Source organism: Pelmatolapia mariae, linkage group LG3_W (assembly GCF_036321145.2).
Source record: "Pelmatolapia mariae isolate MD_Pm_ZW linkage group LG3_W, Pm_UMD_F_2, whole genome shotgun sequence".
Taxonomy (NCBI): domain Eukaryota; kingdom Metazoa; phylum Chordata; class Actinopteri; order Cichliformes; family Cichlidae; genus Pelmatolapia; species Pelmatolapia mariae.
Window position 1 is genome coordinate 5549309 of NC_086229.1, and position 20535 is coordinate 5569843.

General features: G+C 41.8%; 1 protein-coding gene across 1 annotated transcript in view; it reads right to left on the reverse strand.

Moving 5' to 3' along the window:
- Nucleotides 1–20535, reverse strand: part of LOC134620251 (uncharacterized) — a 331095-nt gene that overhangs the window by 238003 nt on the left and 72557 nt on the right. The window contains exons 15-16 of the mRNA XM_065470089.1: nucleotides 8610–8786; nucleotides 5977–6150 (exon numbers count right to left, since the gene is read on the reverse strand). Of these exons, the coding sequence (XP_065326161.1) occupies nucleotides 5977–6150; nucleotides 8610–8786 (351 nt within the window). The remainder of the gene's footprint in view (nucleotides 1–5976; nucleotides 6151–8609; nucleotides 8787–20535) is intronic.

Genomic DNA, 20535 nt, shown 5'->3' on the forward strand with positions numbered 1-20535 from the left:
AGCCTGTAATTCACAGTACATGTTGCATACATGCTGCTGCTGGCGTCGTCAGTGTTAATAGTTCGGTTCCTTTTGTCTGCTGTTGATCCACGATGTTCTGTCGGTCTTCATCAGGAGATTAGCTGGCCTTTGAGCTTCTTCTCAGAGTCAAGGACAAAGTGCCAGGTGAAGCTATAATTTGAAGCCAAAGAGTGGCCTGTTTTTCCCAGTTGTGTTAATCTATGCTTTTGCTGCTGTGCTCAAGGGTTCCAGGTTTAGAGACGTTCACCTGTATTAACACACTAAAGCATATAATTAGTATCATAATCATTATTTATCTTAAAACCTCCCTTTTGCTTCATCTGCCCACAGTTAACTCTCTCTCTCGACTCTGGGTGCACACTTGTCACCGTGAGCTTCCCTTTTATGGGCATGCATTTCCTGTCCCAGACACACACACGGTTTCCTGTTCCTACAGCTTCTGCAGAGACTTCTTTTAATTTCACAATCTACAAATAATCAGTAATTCTACTAAATCTTTATTTAAAAGCAATATGCCTTCATTTCACTCACACCCATTTTAATAGCGCTCTTTCACACATCAGGACAACTAACATTATCCACACACATCACCATTCTTTAGGTCAGTTTTGCAGCATCAGTCACACAATCATTTCTTGAGTGGGTGTACTAAGTGCATATACTTATGTGTTTTCAATCAGCGTCAGTGGGATTTAGATTTCTATCCTGCCTACAGTATAATTCCAGGGCCCGAAATATAACAATACTACTCCATGCAAAATCTAATAATGCTTCTTCTGATCGCCTTATTACTGAAGTTACTAAAAAGCCGTAATGAGTATCTGAAACCACAGCGTGACATCGACAGGTTACATCATAAACATCTCCTGTCCATGTATATTCAACTACACACGAACCGTTATCAAACATTTGTACGTACGCAAATCAATACCAAACTTCATGCACAAACACCATGTCAGTTCAAGTCGTCAGTAAAACAGGAGTCCTATCAATTTCAACAATTATTACGTATTTCGCAGATGTATAAAACAATAATCTTACTTCCAACTTACGTTTTTCATGTACTTAACCTCATAATCAACAACAATAATGCAAATTTAATATGCACAAACACATTTCTTGCCTTAAAACACACACGTAAGTCACCCAGAACCCAGTCCCGGCAGTCAGTCGTTAGTCACTCATTAGTAAACAGGAAACGTCACTCTAAATAAGTCACAGGCATCTCATTTACATACACACAGACACACACTCTCAAAATAACCGGCTTGCTGCAGTACCCGTGGCAGACAGAGCCTATATACAAACATAGAAATTATAACAACCAATTATAACACCGAGACGTCTTATAAAATATACAAATATGTACAAGGCCTCAAAGCGAACAACCTACCGAATTTAGGAAAAATTTAACCTTAACGGTCCAACCGATAAACTCCCTGAGTTTTTTGTAACCAATTATAACCAGTCTCGGCCCCGGGCCGTGGTCAAAATAGCTAATACTCTAAGACAATTTAAAAGCGGCAACCAACTATACTTCCCCGAAGTTATAATTGTAGCGTTACACGCCCGAAACCCGGTTTCTATCGACCAAAAAAGTGCAAAGTACCGTCCCGGACGGTAAAGTGGTCCAACCACTAGTTATTCAGGAGTGCCCCAGGCTCCACAGTGACCAACTGACTATCCCTCAAAAGAGGACAAGATCTAAGCGTCCTTGACCTTGGCAAGCGTTACCTCTGAGCAATGCACTTCTTAGAACATTCCCAATGTTCCGTTCTTATACAATTTAATTATTTTGAAGACACCCCACAAAAACCACAAAACCAACCACATCGGTGTCCAAGCCCGGCTTTATAATCAATGGAGACATTAATGTCACAAAGTTCACTAATTCCCTGTCCTACTTAATTCCTTTACCAGTGTAATTCCTTAAACTTATCTTAATTCACTTTTCTCATACACTTATTCTCTTTACTCTTTACTTATTTTCTCTTATTCTCTTTACTCTTTACTTATTTTCTCTTATTCTCATTACTTCAACTTCCATTCTCATGAGATTTTCACCAAAATCAAAACAGACCTTTACCAGTGATTCTCAGTGAGTAGACTTTCAATTTTGTAATCGTCAATCTGGCACAGTTTGGAAATAATTCAACAGGTAGTGCCTTACCTTTAGATAAGCCGGCTTATGTCAACTCACTTCGACCACTGACTCGTGTCTGCCTGTTTGAGTACCTCGGACCCTCTCGGTCTCAATCTCCAACTTTCTCCCTCTCTCAACCCTCGGCCAATGCACCAAATGTTACGGGTTCGAAATTGAGGACGAGAGTAAAACAATGATGGTCCAGAAGAGGTCGGTCAAACAATTGATTTTAATGAATGCACGCAGCGTGGAGAGGTGCAAACTGCAAAACATCAGTTGTACATCTCTGCCCAAAATACACTCTAGATTGCTTTTATAACATCAGGGTATTGTAACGCCCCCTCTTGCGTTTACAAGCACATAATTTGCATGTACAGAACATTCATGTATTTTAAGAGATAACTGCAGACACAGAAGTTCCCCATCCATCCAAATATGGTGAAGATCTCAGGCCTTTGAGGTCCCCATGGACTGGACATCCTTTCGTCACCTGTAACTAAGCAAACTCAAATACCACAAGAAGCTGAATACATTCAGGCCTTGGCTCAGCTACTATTTTACTGTAACCATATACTCAGGCTCTGAGTTATGATATTTATATATTAACTCAATCATTTTAAAGTAGTTATAACTGCACCTGTAATAAACATGTTAATATTTGATTATGATAACCCCTATAATATAACTTATAACATAATGCCAGCAGCTTCAATAAACACTTTGATGAAATGATAATTAATGTAATGTTAAGGATGATGGTTATATAGTTCAGCAGTGACCTAATTTCTTTAAATATTACAAGGTGTTTGGTTGTTACACTCTGGAAATGGAATGAAGGTGAGTGTTATTAACCCTCTGTGGTCCACGGACACGCTGCACCTCCAAATCACATGACTGATCTAAGCTGACATAGCAACAAGCTGCAGCCACGCTGAGTGTCTATTTCAGCTCACACTGAAAGTTCAGAGTTCAAAGTTTTTAAATTTTAATTACAGGCCAGTAAATCCACAGTTATGATAATATATATAAGCCACGCTTTTTACTAAATACTGTGGTAACGTTTGTGTGTGTGTGTGTTTTAAGCGTTTTCTAAGGACAGCACGAAAACAGTAAAGAAAGGGAAAAGGCCACCTCTTTCCTATCGGTGGAAAAATGTACCATGTCGACCAATTTAAAAAAAAAGTCAACATGTGGGATTTGGTTGTTTAGGAAGAGGGAAAAGTTTTGGGAGTGACGGTAACAGCAGCGAGACAGAGCAAGCGAGTGAGAGAGAGCTTTTAGATGTGGGAGATTTGTGACGTTTAGTGTGGAGTGTATACTTAGTGTGTTGTGTTGTCTTGTGTAGTTGTTCTGTTGTGTAGTCGTTGTGTAGTCGTTGTTGTTTTGTGTGTCAGTGAGGGCACTAATGAATGTCACTAAGGCACACTGCAGTGTAAACACTGTCACTAAGTAGAAAACCAGCGGAGTGATACACCTCCTGTTGTCAGGCCTGCAGGTTTGTCCCTGTGCTGTTCTCCTCTGTCTTTTGGTGGACAAACTTTTTTTTTACTGGCACACATCATTTGTGGGACATCTTATTGCTTATTTTTAGAAAAATTATTGTATATGTTTACAAAAGTGTACAATTTATATTTACTCAACATGTCTGTGGGGTTTTTACAGTAAAAAATACTACTAAGATTTTAAGTTCTCTGTGTGATTTTAGATCAGTAATACTAATGCAGTATGTCAGTGAAAAAAACAAAATTCAGTTGAGCTGAAAAGAACAATACCAAACAAGGCAAGGGAAAAAAAAAATAAAACAATTTGAGGGTGAAATACAAACGTAAACTCAAAAGGAATCAAAAATGGGCAGCTATATTTCAGACGGTTAATCCAACAAATCATGAAAAATTAGGTTTAAATTTTTGTTCATGACAGTGCAGATTTCTGACATTTTGTGTAATTTAAGCTGTAACAATGTGATGTTCACATTTTGGACAGTGAGGACAGATGGTTTGAAAGAGGAGTGAAAGAAGCCATTTACGTCCACTGTGAGCGTTCATCTTTGAACAGAGGCGGTGGTTTACGACACCAACTGTCTGCCATCTATAATCCAGTTTTGAGATCCTTCCCAGACGCCTTAACGCCCACTCACATCCTGGTCATCTGACCTCAGGAAATCACATGATAGGGTGGGGCCAGGTTTTACAATGAGCTCACCCGAAACTCTGGCTGATTGTGACCCACACCCATTTTCACACCTTGGCTCATGTGATTAGAGGATCATCAGGGGGTCCTTTGTCCCTCTTTGGGGGGGATACTCCCACTGGGTTTAAATCTGGGACTCTCCACCATTTGACCCTAGAACTGAAGAAGCTTCTCGGATGAGAGGTGAAACATCTTCAAGCAACTCAAGAAGTCCAGACGCTTTTCTTTCCAAGCTCCTTAGACTACAATGACCTGGATGACTGAGAACCTTCACAGACATATTTAATGGGAAATCTGCTGTGCTGGGTGACTTATGTGAGGCGGAGGGCAGAAACTGGAGCCCGGGATTGGATCCACATAAGAGAGATGCAGAAACAGATTCAATCCGAGTCGTTTCTTTGATTCCAATCAGCACATTTATTAATCATTAGTATCCACATTAAACATTAAGCACTGATTCATCCTGAGGCTCAAACTGCACAGACACACGAAAACATGATATTTATCTTCTAAAAACATAATGTTTATTATTCAGAGATGTTTGATAGCCTTTCCAGGTGAGTTTGATCCAGGAGGGTCTGAAGCCAGAGTCAGACAGAGACTGTGCAGAGACTGTAGAAGGACAGAGCAGCAGCAAAGCAGTCCAGATACACTGATGATCCTCTGTCAGATCCAGAGGGACACACAGGGATGATGCTGGACTCTACATTGTGTCTGACAGTGGAGCTGTTCTCAGAGCAGTTCACTCTGCAGCACTGACAGTCATCTGCACTTCATTCCTCTGTCAGTCACTGCTGGATGAAGCTCTCCTCTCCACCTCCCAGTAACATGGCCCAGTCAGAGCGTCTCTACACACAAGCTGCTGCTGCTTCAACCTCTCTGGATCATCAGGACACAGCTCCTCCTCTCTCAGCACACACACCGTCCTGTTACCATCATCAGCTCCACCTGCAGAGAGAAGAAGGAAGAACAGAGGAGATAAACGAGTGTTTCCAGAGACTCTTCATCAGCTGTCAGTCAGTGATGCAGCACATCCAGTATAAAGAGCAGCAGGGACTTCAGTGCTGGGACTGTACTAGGACTCATTGTTGCTTCACTTTTTCTAATCTTTGGATTTTTATTGAGGTTGATGAAAATGTTTTTCACTCCTAGTTTTAGTTTGGACTTTCATTCATTAGAATAACTTTGGTGTGTCCACTCTGAGCTCTGTAGGAACCCCAACAACAAGCCCAACAATCCAGATGGACGGTTCCAGCTGTTAACTGGAGGAATTCCATTCAAACATCTGCTCTCACTAAATTCTTCTCACCTACAGACTGTGTTCTTCACTGCTTTAAACTTGGAAATGACTGCAGTCATTGGTCTGCGTGCTGCTTTGTTCAGAGAGCTGATTGGCTGTTGACAGTGTTTGATCAGAGCATGTCAGCCGTTACTATGGTGACCATAAAGGTGAGAAACAGGAAGTGTTTGTGTCCAATCCTGAAGCCTGTCACCGTTCTCCTCTCACAGCTTCACTGAGAAGCTGCAACTTTACAGGAAACACTGGATCTTTGTTTCATACTGACTGTGTTTAGTACAATACTGCTGACAGCACCACCCACTCACTCCATCACTCTACTGACCTCAGGGTCTCCAGTCTGTAGTCTGGACTCTGCTTAAGATCAGATAGCTGCTTCACATTTGGATCCTGCAGGTTGTTGAAGCTCAGGTCCAGCTCTCTCAGATGGGAGGGGTTGGACTTCAGTGCTGCAGCCAGATAATCACAGCTGATCTTTGACAAACCACACTCCTCCAATCTGTATAAAGAATGAAAGATGTAAGTTTATTAGACAAAGTGTGAGCTTGAAATCATTCAGTGTTTCATCATCTGTTCAGAGCTGAAGAAGGTTCAGAATGTAGAAGTTTAGAAAATGGAAACTCCAAACAGCTGGAGCCAAAAGGAAGCAGCTTCAAACAGGAAACTGTGCAGAGTTTTCAGACTATATGCCCTGATGCAGCCAGTTTGATTTTGGAGATGTGAATCTCTGTTCTGTGACTAAGTCCATGAATCATTTCTTCCAGTTTGTCCAGCAAGACTCAAACTATACTGGAACTGAGTGACTACTTTGACTGCACCCACTGGGACTTTTTAAAGGCTCATTTTCTCACTTAGATCATCTTTTTCTACTTACATTTCTTTCTGGGAAAAATGGGGATTACTTTGAAAACAGGAACTATTATCCCTAATATCCATCCCTGAATTAGTAAATCACTCCAACATGTTCTCAGTAAGAAGAAGCTGTCTTGTTATGAAGGAGAGTAGAAAAAGATTGAGGCATAGAAACTTGTTCAAAGAGAGACAAAGCAGCTAAAATCAGGTGTAAAAGTAAAGCAGAATAAAGGACACTCAAGGCTGGCTTGGAAAGGAATGAAGTCCATGGTGGGGATGCAGAACAAGTTCCAAAGATGAATGTGATGCTGAATCAGCGGAAGACTTGGACTCATTTGATTCCAACTTTGATATCATTGATTTCAATGAAGAGCTTTGTGATTTTAAGACAGGGCTGTTAGCTCTGAGAGTCACTCTGATGAGGACAAGACTCAGCAGTCCATCTGTATCTAAAGGTCAAAGGTCACTCTTTCGAGGATGCCAATGTTCACATTTTGGACAGAGAGGACAGATGGTTTGAAAGAGGAGTGAAAGAAAAAATCTATGTCCACTGTGAGCGACCATCTTTGAACAGAGGCGGTGGTGTACGACACCAACTGTCTGCCATCTATAAACCAGTTTTGAGTTCCCTCCCCAGATGCCTTAATGCCCACTCACATCCTGGGCCATCTGACCTCAGGAATTTGCATGACAAGGTGGCGCCAGGTTTCACAATGAGCACACCCGAAACCCTGGCTGATTAGGTCCCACACCCACTTTCACACCTTGGCTCATGTGATTAGAGGATCACCAGGGGATCCTTTGTCCCTCTTTGGGGGGAAACTTCCACTTGGTTTAAATCTGGGACTCTCGTCCATGTGACCTTAGAACTGAAGAAGCTTCTCGGATGAGAGGTGAAACGTCTTCAAGCAACTTAAAGAAGTCCAGACGCTTTTTCTTTGCAAACTCCTTTGACTACGATGACCTGGATGACTGAGAACCTTCACAGACACTCTGATGAGGTGTTTGTGTGTGAATCTTTTAGTGGGAACAAAGAGAGAAAAAGCCCTGGTCCTGATGCTTTGGCAGGGAAATGGTTGAAGTGTTCTGTGAGGAAGTGACTGGGAGATTTTCACACATTTTCCAGTCCTCCTTGGAACAACAGGAAGCTTCCAGCATATGGAAACAAATGTTAAGAGTCCTATGGCACTCAGCGATGATGGTCCTCTGGCCCCATCACCTCCACCTCTTTTTAAAGGAACTAACTGTTATCTAAAGCTTCAAATGGAACTAAGATGTCCTCCACTAGGTGGCAGTGTCTGATGAGAAAGTGTTAGTGGAGCTGGCCTGTAGTCAGAAAAGGGAAAATGGAGGATTTGGGCTGAAATGGGGAAAAGTGGTTAGCACTAGTGCCTTAAAGCAAGAAGGTTGTAGGTTGAAGCTCGTTGGTCAGCTCGGCCTTTCTGTGGAGGTTGGATGTTCTCCCACAGTCCAATGAAATGCTGCTTAGGTTCATTGGTGCTTCTAAATTGGCTGTAGGTGTGGATGTGAGAGAGTGCTTCTCTGTCTCTCTCTGTTGGCCCTGTGATGGACTGCTCACCTGTGCAGGTGGACCACGCCTCTTGCCCTATGACAGCTAGGGCACAGGCTCCACCCCTGTGAGCCTAAGCTGAGTAAACAGTTAGGAAAAATGATTCATAGATGGCCTGAAATTTCCCAGTTAGCAGTTTGGTAGCTGGTAGCAGCTTTGATCTTCACAGTCTGCTTCATGAAACTCATTCTAACCCTGAATGTCAGAGTGTTCCTCCTTCTCTTTCCCATCATTCATGCTGGCAGTGGAGGAGATTTGGATGTTGGACTGTGTTTTGGATGATGTGTGTATGTTTGTGTTGGACTGCTGTCTGTAAAGCAAACGGCCATTTTGGTTTGGATTTCAGTGTCAGACAGACTTTAAGGTGGAATGAAGAGTTTGAGAGTTTCACAGTGAATTATCCAGTGGAGGATTTTTCTTCTTCTTTGAAGGTTTGAAATGTGAACATTGTTCTGCTACAGTCAATGCACTAAACCAGAGAAAAAGAAAACAGACTTTACCATTCATCTCAGGACAACTAAAACATGCTGACTGACCTCAGAGTTTCAAGTTTACATCCTGGACTCTCCAGAAAACCACACAGATGCTTCACTCCTGAATCCTGCAGGTTGTTGTTGGAGCTCAGGTTCAGCACCCTCAGATGGGAGGGGTTGGACTTCAGTGCTGCTGCCAGATAATCACAGCTGATCTCTGACAAACCACAGCTCCTCAATCTGTATAAAGAATGAAAGATGTAAGTTTATTAGACAAAGTGTGTGCTTGAAATCATTCAGTGTTCATCATCTGTTCAGAGCTGAAGAAGGTTCAGAATGTAGAAGTTTAGAAAATGGAAACTCGGAACAGCTGAAGCCAACAGAAAGCAGCTTCAAACAAACACAACAAGAGAAAAAACTCTTAATTTTTCACATAAAAGTCTTACATTTATAATAAAAACAGGAAAAATTGTTGGTGTCACTGTGTGAAATCAAAAGCTCTGAATAGGAAACATCAGAGTCCAAAACGAAACAAACTCCCAGTCCAGGAGGCCAACAGTGGGACTGTGGTGAAGGCTCTACACTAAAGCTGCACAAAAAAGCTGAAGTTTGAAGCTGAAACTGTAAAGCTGTGAGTGAAAGATCTCCAGCGTCTGTCACGTTAGAGGAAACTTTCTTATTTCCACACTGATTAAAGCATCATGCTTTTATTTTATGCTGCTTTTTTTGAGTCACACTGTGAAACTGTGCTGAGCCACAGCTGAACCAGCATCCCTGTACAGCAGACACTTACAACACTTGGCTGCTTCCATTGAACTCTCTGCACAGAGTTTCAGTTTCCTCTTCTGGTCCCAAAGTGCAGAACAACAAGGTTACATCATCAACCACAGAAACGCAGAGAGAATTCTTTGGCTCTCCTGGTTGTGTTGTATGATGTTGTGTTTGCATATCTGGTGTCTGTGTTGCTTTGTGAGGATGGATCACTCATTTACTGCAGCTCCAAGCTGGACCTGAACATGGTAGCTTCACTTCACAGGGGCGATCGTGGCTCAAGAGTTGGGAGTTTGCCTTGTAATCGGAAGGTTGCCAGTTCGAGCACTGGCTTGGGCAGTCTTAGTTGTTGTGTCCTTGGGCAAGACACTTCACCCGTTGCCTACTGGTGGTGGTCAGAGGGCCCGGTGGCGCCAGTGTTCGGCAGCCTCGCCTCTGTCAGTGCGCCCCAGGGTGGCTGTGGATACAATGTAGCTTGCTATCACCAGTGTGTGAATGGGAGGATGACTGGATATGTAAAGTGCTTTGGGGGCTATTAAAGTCCTAAGGACCCCAAAGCCATTTACCACTTAGAAGACACTTGTGACAAAAACATGTGAGAAGTTTTGTGCAGACAAGTGTGGATTTAGAGTCTGGGACGAGGTCTCCAGAGTCTTTGTGGAGATCCACATTCTGCATACTGCCTGTGAGTAGCTGGAGACATGTCTCCTCCAAATCCACTGAGCAGCTGCTCGTGGTGGTATTAACTTCATGTGTGGGTGTTAGCATTAAGCCTCGGTCGCACTCTGCTGTGGACACGGTCACGGACAGCTGGACGCCTAATGGACGAGTCATCCTTCCTGTTAAACTTCTTGGTGAGCTTGAAGCTGATGCTTGGGGCGCATGCACAGCTGATTATTGTACTTGAAATGTTTGCAGACGAGTCCACGCTCTCACAACAAAGCTCAGTGTGGACCAGTGTTGGTCAAGTTACTTGAAAAAAGTAATCAGTAACTAATTACTGATTACTTCCCCAAAAAGTAATCCCGTTACTTTACTGATTACTTATTTTCAAAAGTAATTAATTACTTAGTTACTTAGTTACTTTTTAAAAACACAATTTACAACCTGAATAGGTGATAAAGCGATAGATCTTTCAACCCAATTCTACTTTTTCTGCATAATCCATCATACAATATGTAACCAAATTGAAAAGTCTCTTTTTAAAACTTGTTTTATTAGTTTTAATCTTTTAACTTTATGCATCAAGCAAAAATTAAATTATATGCAACATTCTCTGGTTGGAAGAAATTTGTTTACCATTTAAACCTATTTTCTGCACATTCCAGCACATAAAATAAAATATTTTTTGAAAATAAATAAAATCAAAGACTCAGTGGTCCTATTGCTCTATTTTCACCTGTATAGCAGGCAGATGTTTGCCCTGGTGCAGGTGTGCCGCAGTGGTCAGTGGAAGAATCCGCGAGTTTCTCTGTGAATTTCCCATTCCCTGGTAGTGTACTCGGTGCTTGCTTGGAAGTTAAGGGGTTTTTTTTCGCTGTAAAAAGAAGTTTTCTTCCCACGCAGTGAACAGCGGACACTAATGTTTTTGTCACTTTTTATGGAATCAAACTCAAAGTAAGGTCAGTACTTCCACGCTTTAAACGCTGCACGCTCATACTCTGTCCTGCACTTGATATATTATCCATTGTTGATCTGCACACAGCTGTTGTTACGAACTTCGCACTCGCTTACGTCACTGTCATGAGACATTCTCGCAAAAAACTCATGGTTTTAGTAATGCAGTAACGCAGCGTGCTTACGAGAAAGTAATGGTAATCTAATTACCGTTTTTGCAATAGTAATCCCTTACTTTACTCGTTACTTGAAAAAAGTAATATGATTACAGTAACTATTACTACCCATCTCTGGTGTGGATGACGCTGTGGGTGCTCCAATACTGATTGGTTGGAAAGTGAGTGGGAACAGGGAAGATAGTGACAGCAGCGTTCAGCACAAACATGGAGGATAAAAGAAGAAGAACATGAGAAGCTCAGATGGAGGCTGCAGTGGACACTTTTCATTATTTTAACACTTGCTTTCCCTTCAGCTTCACCAACAACAGCACAAGCAGAGCAGCCCACTGACTGCATGGCTGTAACAGCGCCCCTGGTGACTGTAAACTGCTACAAAATGTAGACGGCCGTCTGCTGCTCATTTCTTTGCCACCATCACAGGAGCTCTTTATCCTGTTCTTCACTCTCATTGGTTCTTTGTCTGCTTGTTTTTACAACAGAGGTCATTCTGATTGGTCAAAGAAGACAATCAGCTGTGACTAAATGTAGCTCCTACAGCAGTGATGGTAATAACTACTGAAACAAATCCAGTATCAAAGCTCAGGAATCAGCAACTCCCACCTCGTTTTCTTTGAACAACTATTTTTAGCTGCTGTGTTTTTGTGTTTCTGCAGACCTCAGACATCCTGCTGCTCTGGAGAACTGAAGCTCTAAAGGGCTCAGCCTTTATCTCCAAGAAACAAAGCTGATCATGGAGACCCAGCAGGTCAGCTGATCTGTGGACAGCACCAGTATCTTTAACTAAGTGTGAGAGGTGAGCAGTCTTTGGAAGCCTTTACTGATAATGATGTTTAAATGATGCTCAGAGCAGGATTATTTTGCTTTTCTTCTATTATTATGTTTAGCTTCTGCTTCCCAGATATTCTCTGAGATGTTCTCTGAAATATTTCCCACTGTTGGACAAACAGTTTCTTCATAAAGGAGATCTCCTGTGGAGTCCATCTGTGATAATATGTTAATAATAATAATAATAATAATAATCAGAACACTCAAGGACACTGTACATGGTAGAATAATAAAAGCAACATAAAAGCAAGCAGTTTACACAATCATAAAAGCATATGACATAAAACAAATTTAAAATAGCAGAGTGGAGAGGTTATGTGGGATAAGCTATTTTGAACAAGTGAGTTTTGAGTTGGGACTTAAAGAAAGAGAAGGAAGAGATATTTCTTAAATCAGGAGGTCGGGAATTCCAGAGTTGAGGAGCAGAGCAGCTGAAAGCCCTGCTCCCCATGGTGGCAAGACGTTGGGAGGGGACAGAGAGAGAAAGGGAAGAAGAAGATCTAAGACATCGAGATGGGGCGGTGTGATCTGAACCAGATCAGAAGATGATGAATAGTCTCAAATGTGTACAAGAGTATTTTGAAATTGACGCAATATTTGACCGGGAGGCAATGAAGCTGCTGCAGGACAGGAGTGATGTGGTGGATAGAAGGGGTCCTGGTAATAATGCGGGCAGCAGAGTTCTGGATGCGTTGGAGCTTGTGGATGGATTTTTGAGCAAGACTAAAAAGAAGTGAGTTACAATAATCAATCCGGGAGGTAACAAGGCTTTGGACAAGAGTGGCAGCGGCATGTGGGGTGAGAAAAGGACGGAGATGATTAATGTTGCGCAATTGAAAATATGCAGACCGAGTAACATTATTAATGTGTGAACTGAAAGATAGAGTACTGTCAAGGATGACACCCAAGCTTTTCACAGAGGAAGAAACGAAGGGCGCCGAGTTATTGATAGTAACAGAGAAACTGTTGGTTCTGAATAATGTTGATTTAGTGCCTACCATGAGAAGCTTGGATTTATTACTATTGAGTTTGAGAAAATTAGAAGAGAACCATGAATTTAGTTCAGCTAAACAGAGGATGGGGGAAGAGCAGAATCAGGTTTAGTGGACAGATAAAGCTGGGTGTCATTGGCATAACAGTGAAACTGGATATTGTATTTACGGAAAATGTGTCCGGTAGAAGGTAGATAATGAAAAGAAGGGGCCCCAGGACAGATCCCTGGTGCACGCCAGTGATCAGAGGAAAGGGCTGAGAAGTAAAGGATTTGAGTTGAATGAACTGAGTGCGATCAGACAGGTACGATTTAAACCAGGCTAGTGGAGTATGGGAGAGACCGATGGAGGCTAGCCTACTGAGAAGAATAGAGTGAGAAATAGTGTTGAAAGCAGCACTCAGATCGAGGAGTATAATGATGGAGAGTAAACCGGAGTCAGCTGCTACAAGAAGATCATTGGTTATTTTTATAAGTGCTGTTTCAGTGCTATGGGAGGGGCGAAAACCAAACTGGAACTGTTCATACAGATTATTATTAGTTAAATGTGAGTGGAGTTGTGTGGCAACTATTTTGGCAAGAATTTTTGACAGGAATGGTAGATTGGAAATAGGCCGAAAATTCTCAAAATTATTGGGATCAAGACCGTTTTTTTTTTTTTTTCAATATTGAGGTAATGGCAGCAATTTTGAGTAAAGCAGGAACAGTTCCGGTGGAAAGTGAAGAATAGATGATAGCAGATATTAGGGGAAGCAAAGAAGGTGAGAAGAATATATATGATACCTATTTGGGGGGGGGGTGAAGGGTGGGGGTGTGGGGTGGGGGGGTGAGGGGTCAGGGGTCAGGGGGTCAGGGGAGGGGGGTTTTGCCTGGGGGCATTGCCCCCCACACCCCCTTTGCCGAGCTTAAAAACTGACATCTTGTGCACGTACGAGCACGCGCGCATGCACTCTCATGTACGCGCTTTCACTCTTCCGAAAAGGGACACTTCCTGCGGTCCCACTGCGCATGCTCTGTCTCCTCCTAGCAGGGTGTTTTTTAATTAAAGGTTCATCAGCCGCTGTAGGCATTTCGGACTTTTCACGGTAAATTTACACAAACAGGAATGACTTTGTCTTTTATTCTATAGAAAGAGTTTTGTTGTCAGAAAATCAAGCTGAAACGGCAGTGTGTTTTATAATCAGATTTTCTACAGTTAGTTAAGCGACTCCCCAACCTTGCATTGTTTCTATCAACTCATTGTTGACTGTTTCAGACTTTAAGACGCCGTTTATCTCAAGAAATGGTGAATAAGGATGTGGAGAGAGACCAAACTTTTATCCCTTTCATTAAATAATTTTCTTTTTGAAAGGTTTTTTTTTTTTTTCTTTAAATTTGGCACGGCCTCTCTTCATTTTGCTCCCGGCTGCTCTGTGCGATGTTTATTGGATGTGGAACAAAACCGCATTAAACATATGCATGTCTTTAAAATATTTAAAACAAAAATACGCGAGGGCTTTCCAGACATTCTTTAAAACACAGATGCGCAACACATTATTTAATTAGTGGTTATTATGCTCTGTGTATTGTAGTCTATCACATGGTAGTTATCTTTTTTCTTTCATTCTAAAACCAGGGAAAGACTTACTTTTTTTCTTTCTTTTTTTTAAATGTGTTACTTCACAATTCATGCTATCTGACACAGGAGAAACTTTTTAACATAGTTTCATCCCATCTGTTCTACACTGCAACTTTATTGGCTGAACTCTGCACAGATTTTCTACAGTTAGTAGTTAGGTAGTTGGATGTTTCAGACTTTAAAACGCCGTTTATCTCAAGAAATAGCGAATAAGGGTGTGGAGAGACACCAAACTTTTATCCCTTTCATTAAATATATTTTTTTTTAATTCGGCACGGTCTCGCTTCATTTTGCTCCCTTCTGCTCTGTGCGATGTTTATTGGAGGTGGGAACAAAACCGCATTAAACATATGCATGTCTTTAAAATAATTAAAACAAAAATACGCGAAGGCTTTCCAGACATTCTTTAAAACACAGATGCGCAACGCATTATTTAATTAGTGGTTATTATGCTCTGTGTATTTTGGTTTATCAGTTGGTAGTTATCTTTTTTCTTTTCTTTTTTTAAATGAGTTAATTCGCAATTCAAGCTATCTGGCTCAGGAGAAACTTTTTAACATAGTTTCATCCCATCTGTTCTACACTGCAACTTTATTGGCCGGGTTCTGCTTACGTTTTTTTTTTTTTCTTGCGCATCCCCGCCCCCCAAAACTGACTTTTTAAAAACCCGGGGTAGCCTAGCGGGAATTTCTCTTACTTTCAACGCCAGCAACGCGACTCTTTTGCAAACCAACAAATTGCTGCAAAAGACATCACACATGGACCCCAGTAAGTCTTGCATTTTTGTTTGTTTTATTTGCATGCTTAGTTTTGCCATAGTATTATTATTATTATTATCATTATTATTATTATTATTATTATTCAAAAAAAGCGTTTTTTCTTTTTGTAAACCAAAAGTTTGATTGTAGGTGGTGTTTGGATTAACTCCCCTGATACGCTGCCTCCAGCCCAAAACCAGGAGAGGCCTCTTGATAATTCCCATACGTCAGAGTACGAGAACATCTGGTAAATATAAAAAGCCTAACAATACACATAATTTAAAATAACTATCAATTTATAATTCGGGTGTATAATATATATATTTTAATCCTTTTCTCCAGGTTTAGCAGTCAACCACCTTTCTCGGATGACATAGCGAATATCCACTGGTCAGAGGACTGGACTCCTTACTCAGCAAATCATGGATCCAACCAGCCAATTTTCTCAAGAAATGCCGGCATCAACAAGTTCAGCGCAAGGGTAGACGGAGACACACACAACCTGCTTTTTAATGCGGTGTTGGGAAGGGAACATACAAGTACACCCACCGGTGAGACATCTTCTTCTTCTTCTTCAAATGATGTTCTGCCTACTATTCCTACATGTCTCAGACAGGCTACAAATCCGGGTGTAGAAATAACTCATGCAGAAATCTCAGATACTGACATGCTTGAAGCCTATAATGCTTGTATGAATTCATTTGCCATCGGTGATCGTGTGTTTATTCAGCATCAGCTCGAACAACAAAAATACTTTGAACAATTTCTCAATCAGCAGAAAGAAACAGATCAAAAGTTAGATCGACTCCAAACCTTTTTCCAGGAACATCACCAAAAAATAGAGCAAAAATTAGACCGACTCCAAACCTTTTTCCAGGAACATCAGCAAAAATTAGAGCAGTTCCATTCCCTTCTTCATCAAGACAGGCAAAAACTGGATCTAATCCTGAGCAAAATACAAGAAATTGAGGGGGTTGTTTTTAGGGTAAAAGAAATTGACATAAGCATTGCAGAGCTCTTATTACAGGTATCAGAATCAACAATCACCTTAGCAACTGCAAATTAAGAGAAAAAAAAATGTCTTCAGAACCACCCAATAAAATATTCAAGAACAGTGATGGATGTGCTCAGTCTGATGGTAGTCCTTCAGAGAGCAGTCTAAGGAATAGCGATCAATTCGACATTAGCAGTTTTAGAATCAGGTGTGCTGAGCTGGCAGACAGATTAAAAGACCTTTGTAGGATCTCTGCACCCACAACTAACTCTGTTGTCTCTACCGCTGCTGTTGTCATTAGAAGCATTGCGTCTGGTAATATTCCTTCAGAGAGCAGTCTAAGGAATAGCGGCCAATTTGACATTAGCAGTTTTAGAACCAGATGTGCAGAGCTGACTACTAGATTAAAAGCGCTTTGTCAGACACATGAATCCCGAACTAACTCTGCTGTTTCTGCTTCTGTTTGCACTACATCTTTACCTGCTAGTTCTCATGTTGCCAGTGCTAATAATGCGGGTGATGACGGTGGTGAATGCAATCACACACAATCCTCTACAGAATGGTTTGATGAAATTGGTGATATTGATGCTACACCTTCTGCAGGGCATTTTGACATTGATGAGCTTCTTTCACAATCTGCACTTTGGTATCAAGCAATTGACAGTGTTGATGATGACCTTCCATTGTCACCTACTGCGCATTCTGATGCATGTGAAAGTCTTATTGCTCAGCCCTCCGTTGGTCAAATTGAAACGTTGACATTTGATGATCTCATATCGCCTCTTACTGCGCATTCTGATGTAGTTGGTAGTCTTGATGTCGGGCCCTCTGTTGACCATTTTGACACTCATGAGCATCCGCCTTCTCCTAGTGATGATTTTGATGCAGCTGTTGATGTATTAGATAATACGCATGAAAGTGGCACTGTGCAGCTTGGTGGCGGTGGTGGTGATGCTAGCGGTGGGGTTAGGAGTAGGGACATGCCTCATTTTAATTCCAGAGAACTGCGCCAGCGTCTTGATTTTAGAGAGATCGGTCTAGATAATCTGCAACAGGTTCCCGGCAGGGTGCGAGAGAGTTTAGGTAATTTAATTGACCAAGCCCTACAAGATGCCCCATCAGGCAGCATGTTGAATGTTGTGTTACGAGGACCATCCCTAGCCAGTGATGTGCAGTGTGTGTTACAATCAGATGATGATTATAATACAGATTTATTCCTTGAGGAAATCATGCAGGTGCTTCAAAGCAATGACGAGTCTATAGCATCAGACGAACTTGAATTTATCGCCACAGTTGCTCATAACAGGAGCGGCGGTGTTCGTTTGAGATTAGGGAAAGTGGCTTATGATGACATCTTGCTAAAAAAAGGGAGACATTTGTATAATCCTCAAAATAGCAATAACAACCTGTGTTTTTGTCTGTGCTTGGCACATGCTCTCAACGCTGAGGTGTCTGAGGATGAGAAACTACTCTGTGCAAAGCAGATACACATTGATGCAGGGCTCGACCCCAGGCAGCAGGTTTCTTTCGCCAATGTCAGCAGTTTTGAAAAACAGCTAAATGTTAAAATCGTTATATTCCACCATACTGCAGGGCGAAAACAGCTACAGTGTTTCAAAACACATGACACACCACACCCTCAAACCATATATATGTATTTACACGACGGTCATTATTATGTCATTGAAAGCACAACAGGGTTTTTTGGTGCTGGCTATTTTTGTAATTATTGTTATAGTACATACCAGACTCCACTGCACCACGCATGTAAATTCAGATGCAATGTATGCTTTACACTGTGTCAAAACTACCCGTCACAGACTGTGAAATGTGCAGACTGTAAACGTATCTGTAAGTCACAGCATTGCTACCAACAGCACAAACTAGTAGAACCGGTGCATAAACTAATACCGTGTGATCATATGAAATACTGTGAAACATGCGGCACGGTATACAGGAAGTCAGACAAATCAGAACACAAATGCGTCCCAAGTGCATGTACACTCTGTGGAGAACGCGTGGTAGCCAGCAGCATGAATCACGAGTGTTTTATTCAGCCTACTGAAATGAAAAAACCTGATGAAAAATACATAATATATGATTTTGAGACCCGATATCATGACGGAAAGCATGAGGCCATTTTTGTGTGTGCAATGGATATGCATGGGAAGAAATTCTGTTTCAACACATTAAATTGTGTGGCTACATTCGTTGGGCACTACAGAAGGCCTAAATTCCGCGGATATACATTTATAGCTCACAACTCTTCTGGGTTCGATATCTATATTCTCCTAGAATACCTCGTTAAACAAGGTATTGCTCCGGGTGTAACAATGAGAGGGAGTCGCGTCGTTCTAATGTATGACAAATCCTATGATCAGAGATGGATTGACTCATTTAGCTTTCTGCCCATGCATTTGTCCAAAACACCTTCTGCCTTAGGATTCGAGGACCTTGAAAAAGGCTTCTTCCCACACACATTTAACACAAGGGCAAACGAATTCTATGTAGGTCCTTATCCTGCCCCGTCTTTTTACGGGTATGAAAAAATGACTGAATGTGAAAAGGAGAAATTTATGACATGGTACAACTCTGTCTGCGAGAAACCATTTGACTTGCAGGCTGAAATGCGAAAGTACTGTATTAATGATGGCGAAGTGTTGAGAATGGCTTGTAAAATATACCGCGAGACCTTGATGGAGTGCACGCAGATTGATCCATTTTCACACGCCACACTGGCATCATACTGCATGGGGATTTTCAAAACCTTGTTTCTTCCAAAAGACACCCTGGCATTGACTCATCATGGTGCCTATGTTGATCAGAATAAGACATTTTCAGACGTGTCTCTTGAATGGCTTCAATATGAAGCTTGCAGACAAAACATTGTTATCAAGCATGCTCTTAGAGGCGGTGAACAAAAAGTTGGGCCTTATTTTGTCGATGGATTTAATGCTTCCAGCAAAACTGCATATGAATTCTTTGGGTGTTTCTATCACGGCTGTCTCCGCTGCTACCCAGAGAGTGATGTTAACCCAGCCGCCAAACTGTCATATGGCGAGTTGTATCATGCAAGTTGTGAGAAGGTGAATGCTCTAAGAATGCATTACGGTCTTAATGTTGTGGTCATGTGGGGGTGTGATTGGTCATCATTAAAGTCGACTGATCAGGCAGTCAAGGACTTTATGTGCAAGTACAAAAAGCCTGAGCCTCTGGACCCAAGAGATGCATTGTTTGGGGGTAGGACTAATGCGATGAAACTGTACCACAAGGTCGATGATGGTGGAGCTGAAAAGATCAGATACTATGATTTTACAAGTCTTTACCCCACTTTTCAGTGCACAAAAGATTATCCAGTAGGGCACCCTCAGATCATATACAATGATTTTGACAGAGTCGAAAATTATTTCGGGTTTGTTAAGTGCACAGTGCTTCCTCCAAGGGGTCTATTTCATCCTGTTCTGCCCTACAAGTGCCACAATAAGCTGATGTTTCCTCTCTGTAGAACATGTGCTGAAGAGCAGCGCCAGCACAGTGATTGTGTGCATGCTGAGAGTGAGAGACAGCTGTCAGGTACTTGGGTTTCCTTTGAGCTCGAAAAGGCTATTGAAAAAGGGTATCAGATTGTGTGCATCACTGAAGTTTGGCACTTCCCTAATAAGACTGACACACTGTTTAAACCGTATGTCAAAACATTTTTGAAATTCAAGCAGCAGGCATCTGGATACCCCAAAAATGTCAAAACTGCTGAGGAGCAGCAGAAGTTTGTTCAAGACTATTATGAGAGAGAAGGCATCAGACTAGACCCTGCTAAGATTTGTGTTAACAAAGCAATCAGAAGTTGCAATAAATTGCTTCTGAACTCTCTGTGGGGACGATTCTGCATGCGAACAAATATGCCCTCTTGCGAGCTAATTACAGACCCTGCCAGATTCACACAGCTGATGTTCAGTGACCATTATGACGTACGGCAGTTTTGTTTCATCTCTGATGATGTTGCAATGGTTCAGTGGTGTCATGCTGATGGTAGAGGGTCGCGGGTGAAGGATGTGAATGTCTTTGTCGGTGCTATGACTACGGCCTATGCGAGGCTCACTCTGTATGACTTGTTAGACAAGCTGCAGGAACGCATTCTTTACTGTGACACAGATTCAGTTATCTTCACCTCTCATCCCGGGGAGTGGGTACCCCCTTTAGGACCATACCTCGGCGAGCTGACTGATGAGCTCAATGATG